Here is a 17388-nt window from a genome sequence, read left to right as displayed (position 1 = left end):
ATGCAATTTGAGTATTCATGATAGAGTAAACAAAATGAACCGAATGATTCGATAACTTTTTAAAAATATTTTATTTCGTTTGAAATGGAACTAAGAAAATATTTTTTAAAATTATTTGAATAAAGCTGTGGCCTTGAAATGGATATTTATACCACAATAATTAATTTATTTTGAATTTTACGATTGTTTCACATATGGAAAGTTTAGATAAATTTTTATTGTTACAAATGATTAATTTTGAGTAATTCTTAAATATTGAGAAAAATTTGATTACGACTAATTTATAGAAGAAGTATTAAAGTTATCTAGAGAAATTATTTATAGAGTATTATAACGTAAAGTGGTTCATAAGGACTTCAGTATTTTAGAGTGGTTAGCTTAAAGATGATGAGAAAATTTGGTCAGGTAATGTTTAATGTGTTCAGTTATTTTTACTTAGTTTCAAAGATAACTTTTAACTTATTCACTAGCGTTTGACTAAAGATATATAGATAGTCGACTTTTCAAACGATGGAACCGTTTTGAATAATTCAAACTTTCTTTAAAGTTTTCATTTCAACATTTACCAAAACATCAATGAACTCATATTTCGCTTTATTATTTTCTTTCACACAATCAGATTTTCCAAGAATAACTTTTAAAAATAAAAATTATTCGCCTTAGAATTAATTTTCGTAAAGTTTGCATATAAAAGAGGTAATCAAAATTATCCAGGTTATTATAGGCCTACTAGTCATGCATACATTAGTTCTGGGAATAGTTGTGGAAAATCTAATAAAAGAAGCTTCGCAAAGTCATTTGACAAAGTTCAAAAATTTGTTGACTAGTCAGAGTGGTTGCACTAAGGGAAAACCTTTGCTTACAAATTTTTTTTAACATTGTTTGGAAATGTCATTGCTTATGTAGATGAGGGTAAGATGTAGATTTGGTGTATCTGGATTTTTGAAAACATATGACAAGGTGTCACATAAAAGATTTGTAAAAACATTTTCTCTATAGGTTTGGGCGAATACGTTAGCTAATTTGATAGAAGAGTGGTTGGATGGAAGAAAACAGAGGTTGTTATCAATGGAATTCAGTAAAACTGAATAAATGTCATAAGTGGAATATTTCAGGGCCCAGTCTAAGAACCATTGCTTTTTTTGATTTACTTCAATGCCATAGATAAAGGAATGGTCAACATTTTACTTAAATTTGTAGATGATATTAAGATATAGAGTGTTACTGACTGTGAAGAGAGTGCTGATACTTTGCAAAAATAATTTAGCTCATTTGGTTCATTGGGCAAATAAATGGCAGATGGGTTTTAATTATATTACGCGTGGCCCGGCATGGCCAAGCGTGTTAAGGCGTGCGACTCGTAATCTTAGGGTCGTGGGTTCGCATCCCCGTCGCGCCAAACATGCTCGCCCTTTCAGCTGTGGGGGCGTTATAATGTTACAGTCAATCCCACTATTTGTTGGTAAAAGAGTAGTCCAAGAGTTGGCGGTGGGTGGTGATGACTAGTTGCCTTCCCTCTAGTCTTACACGGCTAAATTAGGGACGGCTAGCACAGATAGCCCTCGAGTAGCTTTGTGCGAAATTCAAAACAAAAAAAAACAAAATATATTACGCGCAAGATAATACATGTGGGTTATCATTAATCTCAGGTACAAGTATAATTTGGACGGGAATAACCTCAAGAGTGACATAAAAAGATATCTTGGTGTATTGTTTGATTGGTCTCTTAAACCATCCAAGCAAAATGCTGTTGCTTGTGGTAAGACAAATAGGATTTTAGGTTGTATCTACAGAAATATTGAATACAGGTTTAAAGAGCTTATAATTTAATTATATAAGTCACTACATAGGCCACATTCGAAATATTAGGTTTCTTATTTAAAAAAACAACACTAAAAACAGGGTGGTTGTCGTATGGAATGATTTTTTTTTCGAATTCTGTGAGACAGTAAGTTTAAGTGAGTTAAAGAGAAAACTTGATGGCAGTATGAATGATAAGAGCTGGATTTGAGAGTTGTTTATACATTTATAATGATTTAGTTTAGAGGATGGGGCTGCCGAGATTGACCAACGGGTTTCTTGTTGTCTCTAAATGTTATATTATGTTACGCATCTTTCAATGTCTAAATCGTTTCGTAGAACCTATATTTTTGACAACATCAAAACTAATTACTCTTGAAAATTTTTCTTTGTTTTTTTGGAATTAATTTCTCACATTTATAAAAATAAAATACGCACAAACACATATACACATGTTTATAAGACGTTAAGTGTAAATTTGTTTTATAAGAAGTTTTACTTGATTTTAATATGATTTACTTCCTTTAATGAAACCTATAAAAATTGTGCATGTATCGTAAACAATAGGTAAACCTCAAACGACAAGTATACACACATTGTATAGTTTAAATTTGCATTGAGCTTTTGAGATATTGTGAAGTTAAATGTATTATTGTACTGATAGCATTTTACGCTTGTAATATGCTACATCATGAAAGACGCACCCTAATTTTGGAAAGACAATTCTAAGAAAAACATATTTTGACTCAACAACCAATATCGTGATGCAGCTTGAATTTTTCAACCTACTGAGTGAATACAGTCAAATACATCATATTCTACACAGCATGTCGGTAATATTAGTTAAATTGAATGTTTTTTTTTATTGAAAATATTTGTAATTGGTAAGTAATGAGATTACGATCTGTATGAGAGGCCGTTTTGAGTAGACCCTAAGTTAACCTCTTGCCTTACCCATCACTTTTGTTTTGGAAGATGTATAGGGATTTTTCAAGGTATTTTAAAAAAAAGAAGATGTGTCTTAAAAGGCGTAAAATACGATATCTTATAGCCATCCCTACGCACAGTTGTGTATCTGCGCACTTACAACTCTCCAAGCTGGGTTTAGATACTAGAGGTGGGCAGTAGTGTATCTTTGTACTAAAAATAAAAACCAAGAAATCTGAATTATATGGAGCAGCAATACTTTTTCTTAAGCTCAAGCGAAGTCAAAGCTATTCAATCTTTTGTTTCTTTTAGCTCAATGGTCAATGTGAGAATAGATTTTGTCGAAGTGGGAGGGTGGCATGACTTTCTAGTTTCTCGACTGTGACCACCAAAGTATTTCATTGCACACCAGGCAAGCAAGCTATCCTGATTGTTATAAAATTGCACTTGTACTTCAACCTCTGAACCACAATATGACAGTCGTTAAGTTGAGCGAAACTACATATGGATTCCCAGTTCAAAACTTGAACTTTTCGTTTTTCGGATAACTATTCTTTTATAAAAATTAGGTGCAGTACTGAAACACGAAAGTTGGTTTCTTCAATATATTTAACATACCTTGTTTTATTTCTTACACCATTTTGGTTTTATGTCAATTTTTTATCTTTATCAAATACACTATTTGTTTGTTTTTCAGATGTTAATTTTACAGCTAAAATGGATGTAATATTACAAGTTTAAACTAATAGTAATGATTAATGATTTTCGTATGATTGGAGTTTTTTGTAAAAATGAACATATTTTAAATAGAATTTAAGTGAGAATTAAACACAGATTCAAAATGAAACATTTCGTTACATATATTTAATAAACAACAACGCTTCTTAAATTTGCATTAATTATTTTGAATGTGCTAAACAATTCTCGAGCTTTAGCAAAGAAAATTTTATTTGCTTTTAAGTTTTCAAGTAATATTTCTAAACTGAAAAATGAATGGCTTGTGTTTCCCTTGATTGTTTATCAATAGTAAATTTAATATTGACTGGAAATTTCAAATAGTTACTTAACCTTTTAAATTTCTTTTGTAATTTTTCGGGTAAATATAGTTTGGTTTCAATCTTTGTTAATTCCGTCATTATCTTCTCTGTGAGACCGACATGACCAGGTGGCTAAGGCATTCGATTCGTAAAATGAGGGCCGCGGGTTCGAAACCATTTACACAAACATGCTCGTCCTTTCAGCCGTGAGGGCATTATAATGTGAGGTCAACCCCACTATCCGTTCGTAAAAGAGCAGCCCACAGCGATGGGTGGCGATGGCTAGCTGCCTTCCCTCTAGTCTTATATTGTTAAATTAGGGACGGTAAGCGCAGATAGCCCTCGTGTAGTTTTGCGCGAAATTCAGAACAAACCAAATCTTCTCTGCGAAAAAAACAAAACAAAAAATTTTATAACACTAAATTGTGAAAATATTTTTTGAAAAATACATTTCGTGTATCAATACACATTCCTGAATTTTAGTTTTCGTTTTCACCTTATCAATTGTATATATTCTATAAAAAATAAAGACTCAGTGATAAATAATTTCTTTTTAATATAGACTGGGAGATTTTACGTTTAATAACAATACTACACAGTGAGCATGACTGCTTAAACTAAGTTTTAAATGAATAAATCCTCAAGCTCACAGCTGAGTCAGCAGAAGGGAATTATGGGAGAGAAAATAAGTGTATGTAGGAAAATATATTTATTTTAGAATATTGAGTAAACTTATAAGATTAGCATGGCATACTAAATAAGGTTTCTAAATACGAATTCAAGAGTCTACGGTTCGTTTATTGCTACCACATAATCGCACTTCGCTCTCTGAGGTCGCGATCACGTTAGAGCGTAGCCCGAACATCGAAGTTGGGTGCTGTTGATTATCTCATTTCTTTTTAATCTCTCATTGCAACATCAGGGATGGTTCTCATAAATAGTTTACCCCGAATAACCGAAACAAATAAGCCATTTTTACTCTTCCTATTTTTTTTCAAATCAACTATAGGTACATTAAAGATTTAAAAGACTAACATGTATGATATAATGGAAGAAATGATTGTATCTTACTAAAATATTATTGATTCATATACAGTAAATATTAAAATATAAGTATTATTTTATTTCTTAAATAAAAATATTTTGGTGAACAAGTTATACGAGAAAAATAAGTAGCTTAACAACTCTATTTTCTTTCTAAATTTCCTTATTTTATATAAAAAACTAATACTCAGTTATTATTCTGTTATATAATATACATAACTTTAAGTATGCTTCAATAAACAACTATCTATGCTATATTTTATTAGTAAGACTCCATGTAAACTGTATAATAACGATCAATAGATGAATGAGTCTTTCGTTAGGAAATAATACTGTACTTTATCACTAGTTTCTGGTTCAAGTGCATTTTAATGACCGACTGATGAAGGGGTCTTTCTTTAAGAAATAACACTTTAAGTTATTAGAAAGTTTCTGTGTGAAGTGTATATTAATGATCGACAGATGAACAGGTGTTTCTTCAGGAAATAATACTGTAATTTTTCAGTAAGTTTCTAGGTCAAGTGTATAGTAATGATCGACACATAAACGGGTCTTTATTTAGGTAATAATACTGTACTTTATCAGTAAGATTAAGGGACAAGTGTATATTAATGATCAACAGATGAAAGGGTCTTTCTTTATCAAACAATATTTACGTTATCAACAAGTTTCTGTGTCAAGTGTTTATTAATGATCGACAGATGAAAGGGTCTTTCTTTATCAAACAATATTTAAGTTATCAACAAGTTTCTGTGTCAAGTGTTTATTAATGATCGACAGATGAAAGGGTCTTTCTTTATCAAACAATATTTAAGTTATCAACATGTTTCTGTGTCAAGTGTTTATTAATGATCGACAGATGAAAGGGTCTTTCTTTATCAAACAATATTTAAGTTATCAACATGTTTCTGTGTCAAGTGTTTATTAATGATCGACAGATGAAAGGGTCTTTCTTTAGAAAATAATACTGTAATTTATTAGTAAGTTTCTGTATCAAGTGTATAGTAATAATCAACAAGGGAAAAAACATTTATTAACCAAATAATACCGTACTTTATCAGTACGTTTCTGTGTCAAGTGTATATAAATGATCGATAGATAAACGGGTCGTTCTTTAGGATACAATACTGTATTTCATCAGTAAATTTATGTGTTAAGTATACATTAATAATCGACAGATGAACGGTTCTTACTTCAATAAATAATACTGTACATTATTAGTAATATTCTCTGTCAAGAGTATATTGATGATCAAGAGATAAACGGGTCTTTATTTAGGATATAATACTGTACTTTACCAGAAAGTTTCTGTGTCAAGTGTATATTAATGACAGACAGATTAACAGAGTCTTTCGTCAGGAAATAATACTGTACTTCATCAGTAAGTTTCTGTGTGAGGTGTATATTAATGATCGACAGAAGAAAGGGTCTTTCTTTAGGAAATAGTATTGTGCTTTGTCAGTAAGTTTCTGGGTTAAGTGTATATCAATGATCGAAAGAAAACGGGTCTTTATTTAGGTAATAATACTGTACTTTATCACTAAGTTTATGTGGGAAGGGATAATTAATAATCGATTGATGTACGGTTCTTACTTTAGTAAATAATACTGCACTTTATCATTAAATTTCTGGATCAAGTGTATATTAATGATCGACATTAGAACGAATCTTTCCATAGGAAGTTATCTGGTGATATATCAGTAAGTCTCTGTGTCATGTATATATTAATGATAGATATGTGAACGGAACTTTCTTTAGGAAATAACGTTGTCCTTTATAGGTAAATTTCTGTGTCAAGTGTATATTAATGATCGACAGATGAACGGGTCTTACGTTAATAAATAATACTGCAGTTTATTATTAAATTTCTTGTCAAGTGTATATTAATGAACGACAGTAGAAAGGGTCTTTCTTCAGGAAATAGTCTTGTAATTTATCAGTAAGATTCTGTGTCAAATGTGTATTAATGACCGATATATGAACGAAACTTTCTTCAGGAAATAATGCTGCACTTTATCAGTAACTTTCTGTGTCAAGTGTATATTAATGATCGACAAATGAATTGGTCTTTCTTTAGGAAATAATAGTGTAATTTATCAGTAAGTTTTTGTGTCAAGTGTATATAACTTATCGACAGAAGAAAACGTCTTTTATTAGGAAACAACACTGTGCATCATGAGTAAGTTTCTTTGTCTAGTGTATATTAATGATCGAGATATGAATGGGTCTTTCTTTAAGAAATAACACTGTAGTTTATCACAGTGTTTCTGTGTTTAGTGTATGTTAATTATCAAGAGATGAATGTGTCTTTCTTAAGGAAACTATACTGTATTTTATCATTAAGTTTCTGGGAGAAATATATATTAATGGTCGACAAATGAAATGATCTTTGTTTTAGGAAATAATACTGTACTTTACCAGAAAGTTTCTCTGTCAAGTGTGTACTAATGATCTACAGATGAACGGGTCTTTCTTTAAGAAATAATATTGTACTTTACCAGAAAGTTTCTCTGTCAAGTGTGTACTAATGATCTACAGATGAACGGGATGTACTTTACCAGAAAGTTTCTCTGTCAAGTGTGTACTAATGATCTACAGATGAACGGGTCTTTCTTTAAGAAATAATATTGTACTTTACCAGAAAGTTTCTCTGTCAAGTGTGTACTAATGATCTACAGATGAACGGGTCTTTCTTTAAGAAATAATACTGTACTTTACCAGAAAGTTTCTCTGTCAAGTGTGTACTAATGATCTACAGATGAACGGGTCTTTCTTTAAGAAATAATATTGTACATTTTGAGTAAGTTTTTCTGTAAAGTGATGGACAGACGAACGGGTCTTTTCTTAGGAAATAATAATGTAATTTATGAGTATGTTTCTGTATTTATTGAAGATAAATGATCGACAGATGAACGGGCCTTTCTTCAGGAAGTAATACTGTATTTTATCAGTATGTTTCTGTGTGGAGTGTGTATTAATGATCGGTAGATGAATGGGTCTTTTTTATGAAACAGTACTTTAACTTATCAGTAAGTTTCTCTGTCAAGTGTATATTAATGATCGACAAATGAACGGATCTTTTTATAGGAAATAATACTGTAATTTATCAGGAAGTTTGTGTGTCTAGTGTATATTAATGATCGACTGATGAACGGGTCTTTCTGTAGATATTAATACTGTTTTTTTAATATTCTACGAACTAAAAGAGGCGTTAACTAGTGCTGCATCTGTTTTTTATTTCGGAGAATCTAAACTATATATATATATATATATATTAAACTATTCTTACTTTCTGAGCGCTATAACAACCTTGGCCAGAGTGTTTCTTATAAACATTTTCTGGGTAAATATGATTTTTTTTTCTTTTATTTACACACATAATTAAGCTTGCGTTTTACTTTTTGTAGGTGTACTAAGATCTAATTCCATTTATTCTTTAACTGTTTTTAGGTCGATAAAAGGATAAAAACTGCGTTTAATTGCTGATGTAAAAATGACGTAAATTTTATAACTGTGTTGTGCGTTTCATGGAGTGTTTTTGTTGAAGGGGTGTAGTTCACGTTAGCTGTCCATTTCGTCTTGAAATATTTTAAAATACCTCTATTTTGTGCATTCTTATTTTGACAGAAGCAGTGAATCAAATTTGGTAAAGTACATGTATCTTACTTCACCGAGACGAGGCTCGCCATAGCCAGGCGGATAAGACGCTCGACTCGTATTCCGAGGTTCACGGGTTCGAATCCTATACACACCAACCCTTTCAACTGTGGAAGCATTATAATGTTACGGTTAATCCCACTATTCGTTGGTAAAAGAGAAGCCCAAGAGTTGGCGGTGTGTGGTGATGACTATTTGCCTTCCCTCTAGTCTTACACTGCTAAATTAGGGATGGCTAGCGCAGATAGCACTAGAGTAGTTTTGTGTGAAGTTCAAAATCCAAACCTTTTCTTTGTGAAAATAGTAGCCTAAGAGTTGGCGGTGGGTGGTACTGACTAACTGCGTTTCATCTAGTCTTACACTGCTAAATTATGGACAGGTAATGCAGATAGCCCTCGTGTAACTTTGTGCGAAATTCAAAAACTAAACGAACAAACAAAATCACCTAGACGCAGTTGGAAACTAGGCTTCCCTGTAACAACCAGTCTGTCAATATTCAATAGAACATAGCTTTGGCTGGTGTAGCATTTCTTCCAACATTGTTGATTATCTTCCAAAGCTTCGCTTCAAAAATGACATCCTTACAAAACTCCACAGTTCATTCTCAACGAAAACTGTTTCTTCCAGCTGAACACGTCTTCAACATTTATAAGATTTCTTTCCTGAATTGTGGACCTCGACATTCTGCTTTCTTTATTAAAAATACCTGTTGCACTAGGAGATAGTTGTTTTTGCCAATACCTTCCTTACCTTTTTATTGATTAGATAAAGTTTAGCACACTTGACTAGCATAATTCCACGCTATTAAGTTTCCTTTTCAGAATATATTTCAGCACTGTTAAGTATACACCTTTTCATCCATTATACATACATAGCCACTTTGTTCTGAAATATTTACCTCTTGGTGGTAGAGAGGGCGTATCTGTCTGCTGATTCTCTGGAAATCAAATAACGGGGTAAAACAATTCTTTACTATCTATATACAGTTGAGCTTGTAAGAGCTCTCGTAGCTCGAAACTGTATCTATCGCTTGAACATTATATATTATTTGTTTTGTTTAAGTGCAAATCTGCACAATGGACTCTCTGCGAGGGGTTCTTTGTAAGAATTGAAGCAAGTTATAACGTTATAAGCTCTCAGGTTATCCGCTGAGTCACATGGGATATATTTGAAATACGTTATTGTCACTCATATTACATTCTTTTTCTCCACTATAAGATAACGAAAAAGGAAGAGCTAAACGTAGCAATATGGCATAAAAAAAAGGTATTAATAAGCACAGAGTTTCGTACTTTTTTACAGTAAATATGCAACGAAGTATGCAACACTGTAAATAAAACTGTAAATTTAATGGTATAATCGTTCAACGAATTAAGTTCATGTACTTATTTGTATAAAACTCTACATTACCTTTGACTAGTTTATTAGGTTTTGGTTGTCTTCGGCTAAAAAATAATACTAATTGTAGTTTAAATGTATTTCCAAAAAAATAAAAAAATAAATCATAAAACCTTTATACTAACCCTGTATTTCTGTAATATGTTAAATATTCTAAAACAAACAGACAAACAAGTTATTCTTCCTTTAAAACATGACAGAAGTATGAGTAACTTGATTGTTTATTTGTTTCTGAATTTCGTACAAAGCTGCAAGAGGGCTGTCTGCGCTAGCCATTACTAAGTTAGCAGTGTAAAACTAGAGGGAAGGCAGCTACTCGTCAATACCCACCACCAACTGTTGGGCTACTCTTTTACCAACCAATAGCGGGATTAATCTCTACATTATAACAATTCCACGGCTGGAAGGACAAGCATGTTTGGTGTGACGGGGATTCGAACTAACGATCTCCGATTACAAATCGAGCGCCCTAACAACTTGGCAATGTCGGTCCTGAATAACATGAAACTGTTATCGCTTTTCTGTGGAAATTACATGAAAGAACTTGTGAAGTTAGTTCAAGTTTCAATGTGTTAATTTATGAATTATTTAACGTCAATTGGATGCGATATGCCCAGATAGTTTTTAATTATTTAGACAAACTACTGTTAGCAAATTGTTAAGTTTAAGTTTCAACGAAAGCAAAACTAAAGTAAGCGAGAAATAGAGCTCATTTGTTGATTACATACTGAACTTGTTTGATTATTATTCGACAGACTATTAAAATTCATTAACATATTGAAATAATTATCTTCATTTTTTATAGAGTTACAATTACAGTAAAGATATAAAGCATTAAATTTTTATGGGAAAGGTATTAGAGTAATATAGTTTGGTTATTTGTTTAGATTTTACGTAAAAATATAGGAGGACTATCTTTACTAGCAGTTCCTAATTTTAAAGTAAGATACAAAGTTGAAGGCATCTAGTCAATACCACTTACTTTTTAATTTTAGGGTTACTAAAGCCCATGCCTATAAATGGAATTTGATCGTCAATTTTATAACATTACCATGACTTCATAGTATGGAACGTGTTTTTTTTTTTTTTTAGCAGTAGTGGTACGTGAACCATAGAATCTTAGTTCCACAGTCGGGCACGATAACGACTGTTTGCACTCAGCCCATTAGACTAGAGATATGTGTGTGCATTCATAAAATGCTTTTAAAGTGTAGTTTCATTATCCATAATGTTTGAAAATAAAAATAAGCGTCATATATACTTACTTGATGAATATTTTTTATTACCAGCTGAGGTAAGATCATTTTAAAAAGAGCAGCATAGATATATAAGATAGTTTCATTAATATGGTTCAGGGGTAAATATATATTTTAATTTGTGCTGTACACATTAACGATCTCTTGAAATAACACCATAGTCACATAGTTGTCGGTACTGATAAAAAATAATTTATGTTATCTCCCTCGCTTATATCATTTTCGGCCCGGCATGGCCAGGTGGTTAAGACACTCGACCTGAGGGTCGTCGGTTCGAATCCCCGTCACACCAAACATGCTTGCCCTTTCAGCCGTGGGGGCATTCTATCTTCAACATGCATCGTGACGTTTCACATTTTTTCTCAAAACTCAGGTTTTGTCGGTGATAGGTCACTTTCCCGTTAAGCGGTTTTTGGCATCGTGATTTTTTATTTTTTTTATCATTTGTACTCATGGTGAATTAAAGTAATACTTGTGTGACTTACGAAGATTGAATTACTACACAATTCCTGAAGTATTGCATTCAACGAGGAGCTTGCTATTCCTTCAATCATAAAGCAATTCAATTCATTGCGTTCGCTTGGATTTGCAACAGAAAATGTCACTTTTTTTCTGAAATATAACAATGATTTCCCACTAGGAGGACTCACTTTTAATTTCTACATTAAACTTACTTTACCACAGTTTTATAAGTTTTCAAAAAAATAATTTCGTCGGTAAAAGTAAATGTACAAAGTTAATGTACGTAATTAAAAAATGAAAAAAAGTATCACTTCTCCACTAATGAAACGATTTAGAAAAAAAATACTACAAAAATAAGCTCCTATTATTTTTAACTTTAGCGCGGGTCTATTCAAAACAGTTTTCATTTTGATGCGATATAAAGCTGTTATTTACTTATTTCTTAAAAACGAAAAGTTAACACATGTACTAGTTTTTTATTATTATTAGATACCTAATTATTATATAAATTAGTTAGGAACTTTCCCTTCTGGTGTAAAAAATCGTGTGAAGTTTAATCCAACTGAGACTTAAACTGTGGGAAGAGATTTAAACTTGTATATGTTGAGTTTGATTTTCAGAGACTCATCTGTTTTCCTTGTTTACTTTCATCAACAAGCAAAATGCAACTTAGTCTCAGTTTGACTTTCAGGCTAGGCTTATTATTGTTCAAAAACCTTAAACTCCAGGCGTTAGTTAGTCCACTTAACTGTTTTCATAATCACCGTTACTTTTATTCTTTATGCGTTTGAAGAGTGTTAAGAGGAATCTTCAGCTTTTTCAATACGTGTACGAGCCTTAACAATATCATTATGTTCCTTACAATGCAACATAGCGGTAAATATTACTGAATAGTTAAGCTGTGAAGAAAGACTCGAGGCTACATCAACTAAAGCTAGGATGCTTCAATGTATCTTTTCCACCTTCAGCGATCGAGGCTCGTTCTAATTTCCAAGAAGCTCAATGTGTGGCATTAACATGTTTATTTTGTTACAAAATACAGTACGAACATTGCTGAAAGAAGGTCATATTCTCAGACAGTATATATATATATATATATATATACTTGTACTGTACAGCGAGATTCTCGAGCAGGGTTGGCACGCTGTCAAATGTAAACCATCTCTGTTCTCGAAATTTTATTCATGAATATAAAAGAGGGCCTTCTTCCATTTTAAATGAATATAATACAGATAAATACACGTATTATTAAATTATATTTTACTAATTTTTACAGAAAGGTTGGATTAATATTATAGGTAAAATAATTTGAAGGAAAGTGATATAAGCGTATATAAAATTAATTATTCATGACTATTATTCATAATTTCACTGAGTATTATCTAGTGCCACACGTATCGTGTTTTTTGAAGAGACAGAAGTTTGTTAGTGTCGAACATGACATGATTTATATATTCCTTTTATTTTTATTATACTGAACATATCCATATTTCATTTAAAGTAACAATTGTATGATTCATCAGTTAATCTGATATTTATTGTTATTTACTGTATTTTTAGAAACATATTCTGCTGTATTGCTCTGCTATCCGACTATATAGCTATACAGCAACAATTTATATCAGGCGACACTAAACTTATATAATCAAAGGCGTTCAGCGGGTTTTCATAGGGAACAAGACGTTACAATTGTACAAATTATTGTACAAATCTTATAAAAATTTAAAAGTGAAAATTAAAAAACAATTTAGTGATATGTCAGTCACAATTTGTTTGTGCCCGGCATGGTCACGTGGTTAAGGCACTCGCCTCGTAACCCGAGGGTCGCGAGTTCGAGTCCCCGTCACACCAAACATGCTCGCCCTTTCAGCTGTAAGGGCATTATAAAGTTACGATCAATCCCTTTATTCGTTGGTAAAAGAGTAGCCCAAGAGTTGGCGGTGGGTGGTGATGACTAGCTGTATTCCCTCTAGTCTTACACTGCTAAATTAAGGACGGTTAGCGCAGATAGCCTTCGTGTAGCTTTGCGCGAAATTCAAATCAAACAAACTATTATTTATTTGTTAGTAAAACCAAAACATAAAGAATTCTCGAGTATGTTTGGTGTGACGGGGACTTGAACCCCCAACCCTTGGAGACTAGAGGAAAGACTGATAGTAATTACTATACACTGCCAACTTTTGAGCTACTCTTTTATCAACGAATAGTGGGATTGACCATAACGTTATAACGCTCCCGCGGCTGAAAGGGCGAGCATGTTTGGTGTGACGGGATTCGAATCCGCGACCTTCAGATTAAGAGTTGAGCACCCTAATCACCTGGCAATGTTGGACTTATATGCAGAATATCTGTTATATCCAGTTCTGACGAGATCTTTCGTCCAATACCTGTGCTCATATAGCAGGCTGACAAAAAAACTGATATAGTAGTGGTCAAGACGTTATTTTTATATCCCAAGGTGCTTAACGACCAGCTATCATGGTTAGAATTAGATTAAGTTGATGACTTGTAATATCTTTGTCAAGGTCTTTATCGAGCATTAAATATACGACAGTACAATAAGCAAACTACCGATGTTTATTGTTTTCGTAAGTAACGTATACGTTATTTTAATTAACAATATTGGTTTTGGACGTTTAAAGTATATTTTTAGTTTTTTATTATTGTATTTTTATTACATAGATTATTTTTCATTAATGACTCAGTAGATGGATTTAAGTCTAGTTTAAATATCCTAAGATGACTGAAATTTATAAAATATTGTTGGTTTTAGGGTCGAAAATATCGAGAAGAGCTAGGATATACAATTAGTGAAATAACAGCATATTTCGTTATCTGTACTTTTTAATAAGTTGATTTTTAGTTTTGGACTAGGTAGGTAGTTTGCTTTGATCACAAGTTAAAATTAGTGAAAACATCGCATAAAACTGCGATTCAAGCGCGTTGAGTTGGTAAGTTAAAACTAAAATACTCACACCTAACATTAATGTAAAGAAACCATTATTTAGTGACAAATGAAATGTAATGTTAAATTATTTAGCGAATCTTTAAGTTGAAGTTGAGTAGTTCATTTGCAAGTGTGATAACCATTTTCTCTTATATCGTTTAACATATAAGAATAAATTAGTAGCAATATGTGAGACATGGACTCTGAAGAAGAAAGAAGAAGGCTTGTTGATAAGAGCTAAAGTGGGAATGTTGAGATGGCTGATGGGAGTGTAGCTAAAAGAGAAGAAAACGAATAAAGAAATTAAGGAAACTGCGGGAATCTTTGGAATTAAAGAGAAGGTAAGAGAAGCGAGACTGAAGTGTGTCGGTCACGTGAAGAGAAGGAAAATAAGCAGTAAGAAGAGCACGATAGCTCCCTGGGAAGAGCAGTATAGCTTTGAAAGAATGGAAGTAAAGAAGATATGAAAGAGAAAGTAATTGCAGAAGACAATGAATAAAAGTAAGCGAAGGACGGTGACCTCTGTTTAAATAGAAAAGCCGAAGAAGTTCATAGCCACATTTCGACAAAAATTATTGTTTGAAGTAAAGCACAAAGCTACACAATGGACTATTTGTGCTCTGCCCGCCACGAGTACTGAAACCCGGATTCCAGCGTTGTAAGTTCGCAGACATACCACTGTGTCACTTGGGGGCTAGTAACAAGTAAATGAACTTTCACATGTAGTTGACCTTACTATGTGACGTGTAAAAAGTTCATTTGCTAAAGCATGTAGAGCTGATTAGTGGTTATCCTTGTTTAAACACGTATGCATTTTTCTTTCTTCACACTGCACTAGTGCTAAAAGAAATCTAAATTTGAACAATAGCGTTAAGGTGTAAACTCAACAAAGAGCATTTTTAAATTAGTTAAATAGATGAATAGAATAGAGACCTTTATGGGGTAGTAGACTTAATAGTACTAAGATGTCGCTACAACGTAATAACTAATATATCATGCTAAGAAAAGTAGCTTGTTCCTTAGTGGATACAGCAGATGACTTTTGTTATAAGAAACCACACAAGTAGCTTACAGTCAGTGCCTCGTTTCCTGAAATAGGTTACTGTCACTATTAAGTAAATAAATTTTGTTTGTTTGTTTGTTTTGGAATTTCGCACAAAGCTGCTCGAGGGCTATCTGTGCTCGCCATCCTTAATTTAGCAGTGTAAGACTAGAGGGAAGGCAGCTAGTCATCACCACCCACCGCCAACTCTTGGGCTACTCTTTTACCAACGAATAGTGGGATTGACCGTCACATTATACTCCCCCACGGCTGGGAGGGCGAGCATGTTTAGCGCGACGCGGGCGCGAACCCGCGACCCTCGGATTACGAGTCGCACGCCTTACGCGCTAAGCTATGCCAGGCCGAAGTAAATAAACAGTGTTCTATTAGTATAATAACAAGTTAATATATATCTTGTACAACGTTATACGTGCGTAACAGTTTCAAGAAATAGTAAATAAAAAGGTATTGCGCTATCACGTGTGTTTAACAAGTTTCCTTCTGTTTACTTGTTATCAGGTTACTAATGCATATATGAATAAGTTCAGGAAAATGCACGCAGTGAATTTGAATATTCAGTAACAACTGATAAGCGACATATTAAAATTGCTGATAAACTACATGCTTCTGGGAAAAACAAAGCTAAAATGAATTAAGAAATATTTTATGAAGCTTATAAAATTATGCAGAGTTTACGTTAGCTTTTGATATGAGTTTGATGTATGTAAGTAACAGTATCATCTATTATAGTCCAAAACTATTTCAGTTATTAAAATTTACATTTATTTCATACTTGGCCTCATATATCTTGTCATAATAATTCTTACTTTTATACATTTATTGTATTGACAAATCTAATTTTAATTTTATCTCTATATTCATAGAAATCCAAGGTTCAAGGTTACCAATTGTATAGCAGTTATTCGTCTACAAGTAAATGTATTCTGATTTACGTTTAACTGTAATTAATATATAAATCGTGTAAAATCATATCTTTGCTGAAAGAAATATTATTAGTAGTTAATCAGCCCTCTAGTGGCGCAGCGATATTTCTGCGGGGTTAGATACTCGTAGTTGGCAAAGCATAGATAGTTGTTGGTATACCTTTGTGCTTATTAACAAACAACAGCAGTTAATCATATCACACTTCGACAAATAACATTCTCTTAATAGCAATATACATAGAAAATCACCACGGTTAATAAACATTTTGACATACAACATGCAGTATATATTTATTGTCTGTAAGTATACTCATATGTTACGTCATAACATATATATCAAGGGTTTTACTCTTGTAAAAATACCCACTTATTTTAAGCTGCTAATGCCACGGCTAAAAACCATGACTTATAGGTTTTTACGACGTAATTTGATTTATATATAAAGTACATTAATGCATTTATCAAAACTGACATGTCCTGTCTTTATGTTTCTTATTCTTGATGATGAGAAACCCACTTGAAATGAAAATGTTTTTCAGAACGGCTGGTATGGGTATTAACACTTTTATTGATAAGCCAAGAACAACGTTTTGACCTTCCTAGGTCATCTTCAGGTTTGTTAACCTTTACAAGTTAAGTAATGTTATGATAATCTATACACATCGATTTACAGATATAATTTCTCTTTGAGAAATTTTGTTTAAACAATAAGTCTATGAGATGATGCTTGCATCAGAAATTTTGATAAATAAAAATAAATAACCAGAAATAATAAAAAACAGTCGTCGTTAAACCACTTGTTTCAAGGCAAAATCAACTACTATAGATCAAGTGTCACAAAGGATTTTAAATAAATAATTTCAATAATTACTTT

At 32.5% G+C, this 17388-nt stretch overlaps 1 protein-coding gene across 1 annotated transcript in view; it reads right to left on the bottom strand.

The window, feature by feature from the left end:
* LOC143236134 (nephrin-like) overlaps positions 1–13978 on the bottom strand; it is a 104793-nt gene extending 90815 nt beyond the window's left edge. Inside the window, exon 1 of the mRNA XM_076474421.1 lies at positions 13900–13978. Coding sequence (XP_076330536.1) covers positions 13900–13978 — 79 coding nt within the window. The remainder of the gene's footprint in view (positions 1–13899) is intronic.
* Positions 13979–17388: the final 3410 nt, after the last annotated feature.

Source organism: Tachypleus tridentatus, chromosome 13 (assembly GCF_004210375.1).
Source record: "Tachypleus tridentatus isolate NWPU-2018 chromosome 13, ASM421037v1, whole genome shotgun sequence".
Classification (NCBI taxonomy): domain Eukaryota; kingdom Metazoa; phylum Arthropoda; class Merostomata; order Xiphosura; family Limulidae; genus Tachypleus; species Tachypleus tridentatus.
This window is presented reverse-complemented; position numbering and strand designations above follow the sequence as displayed.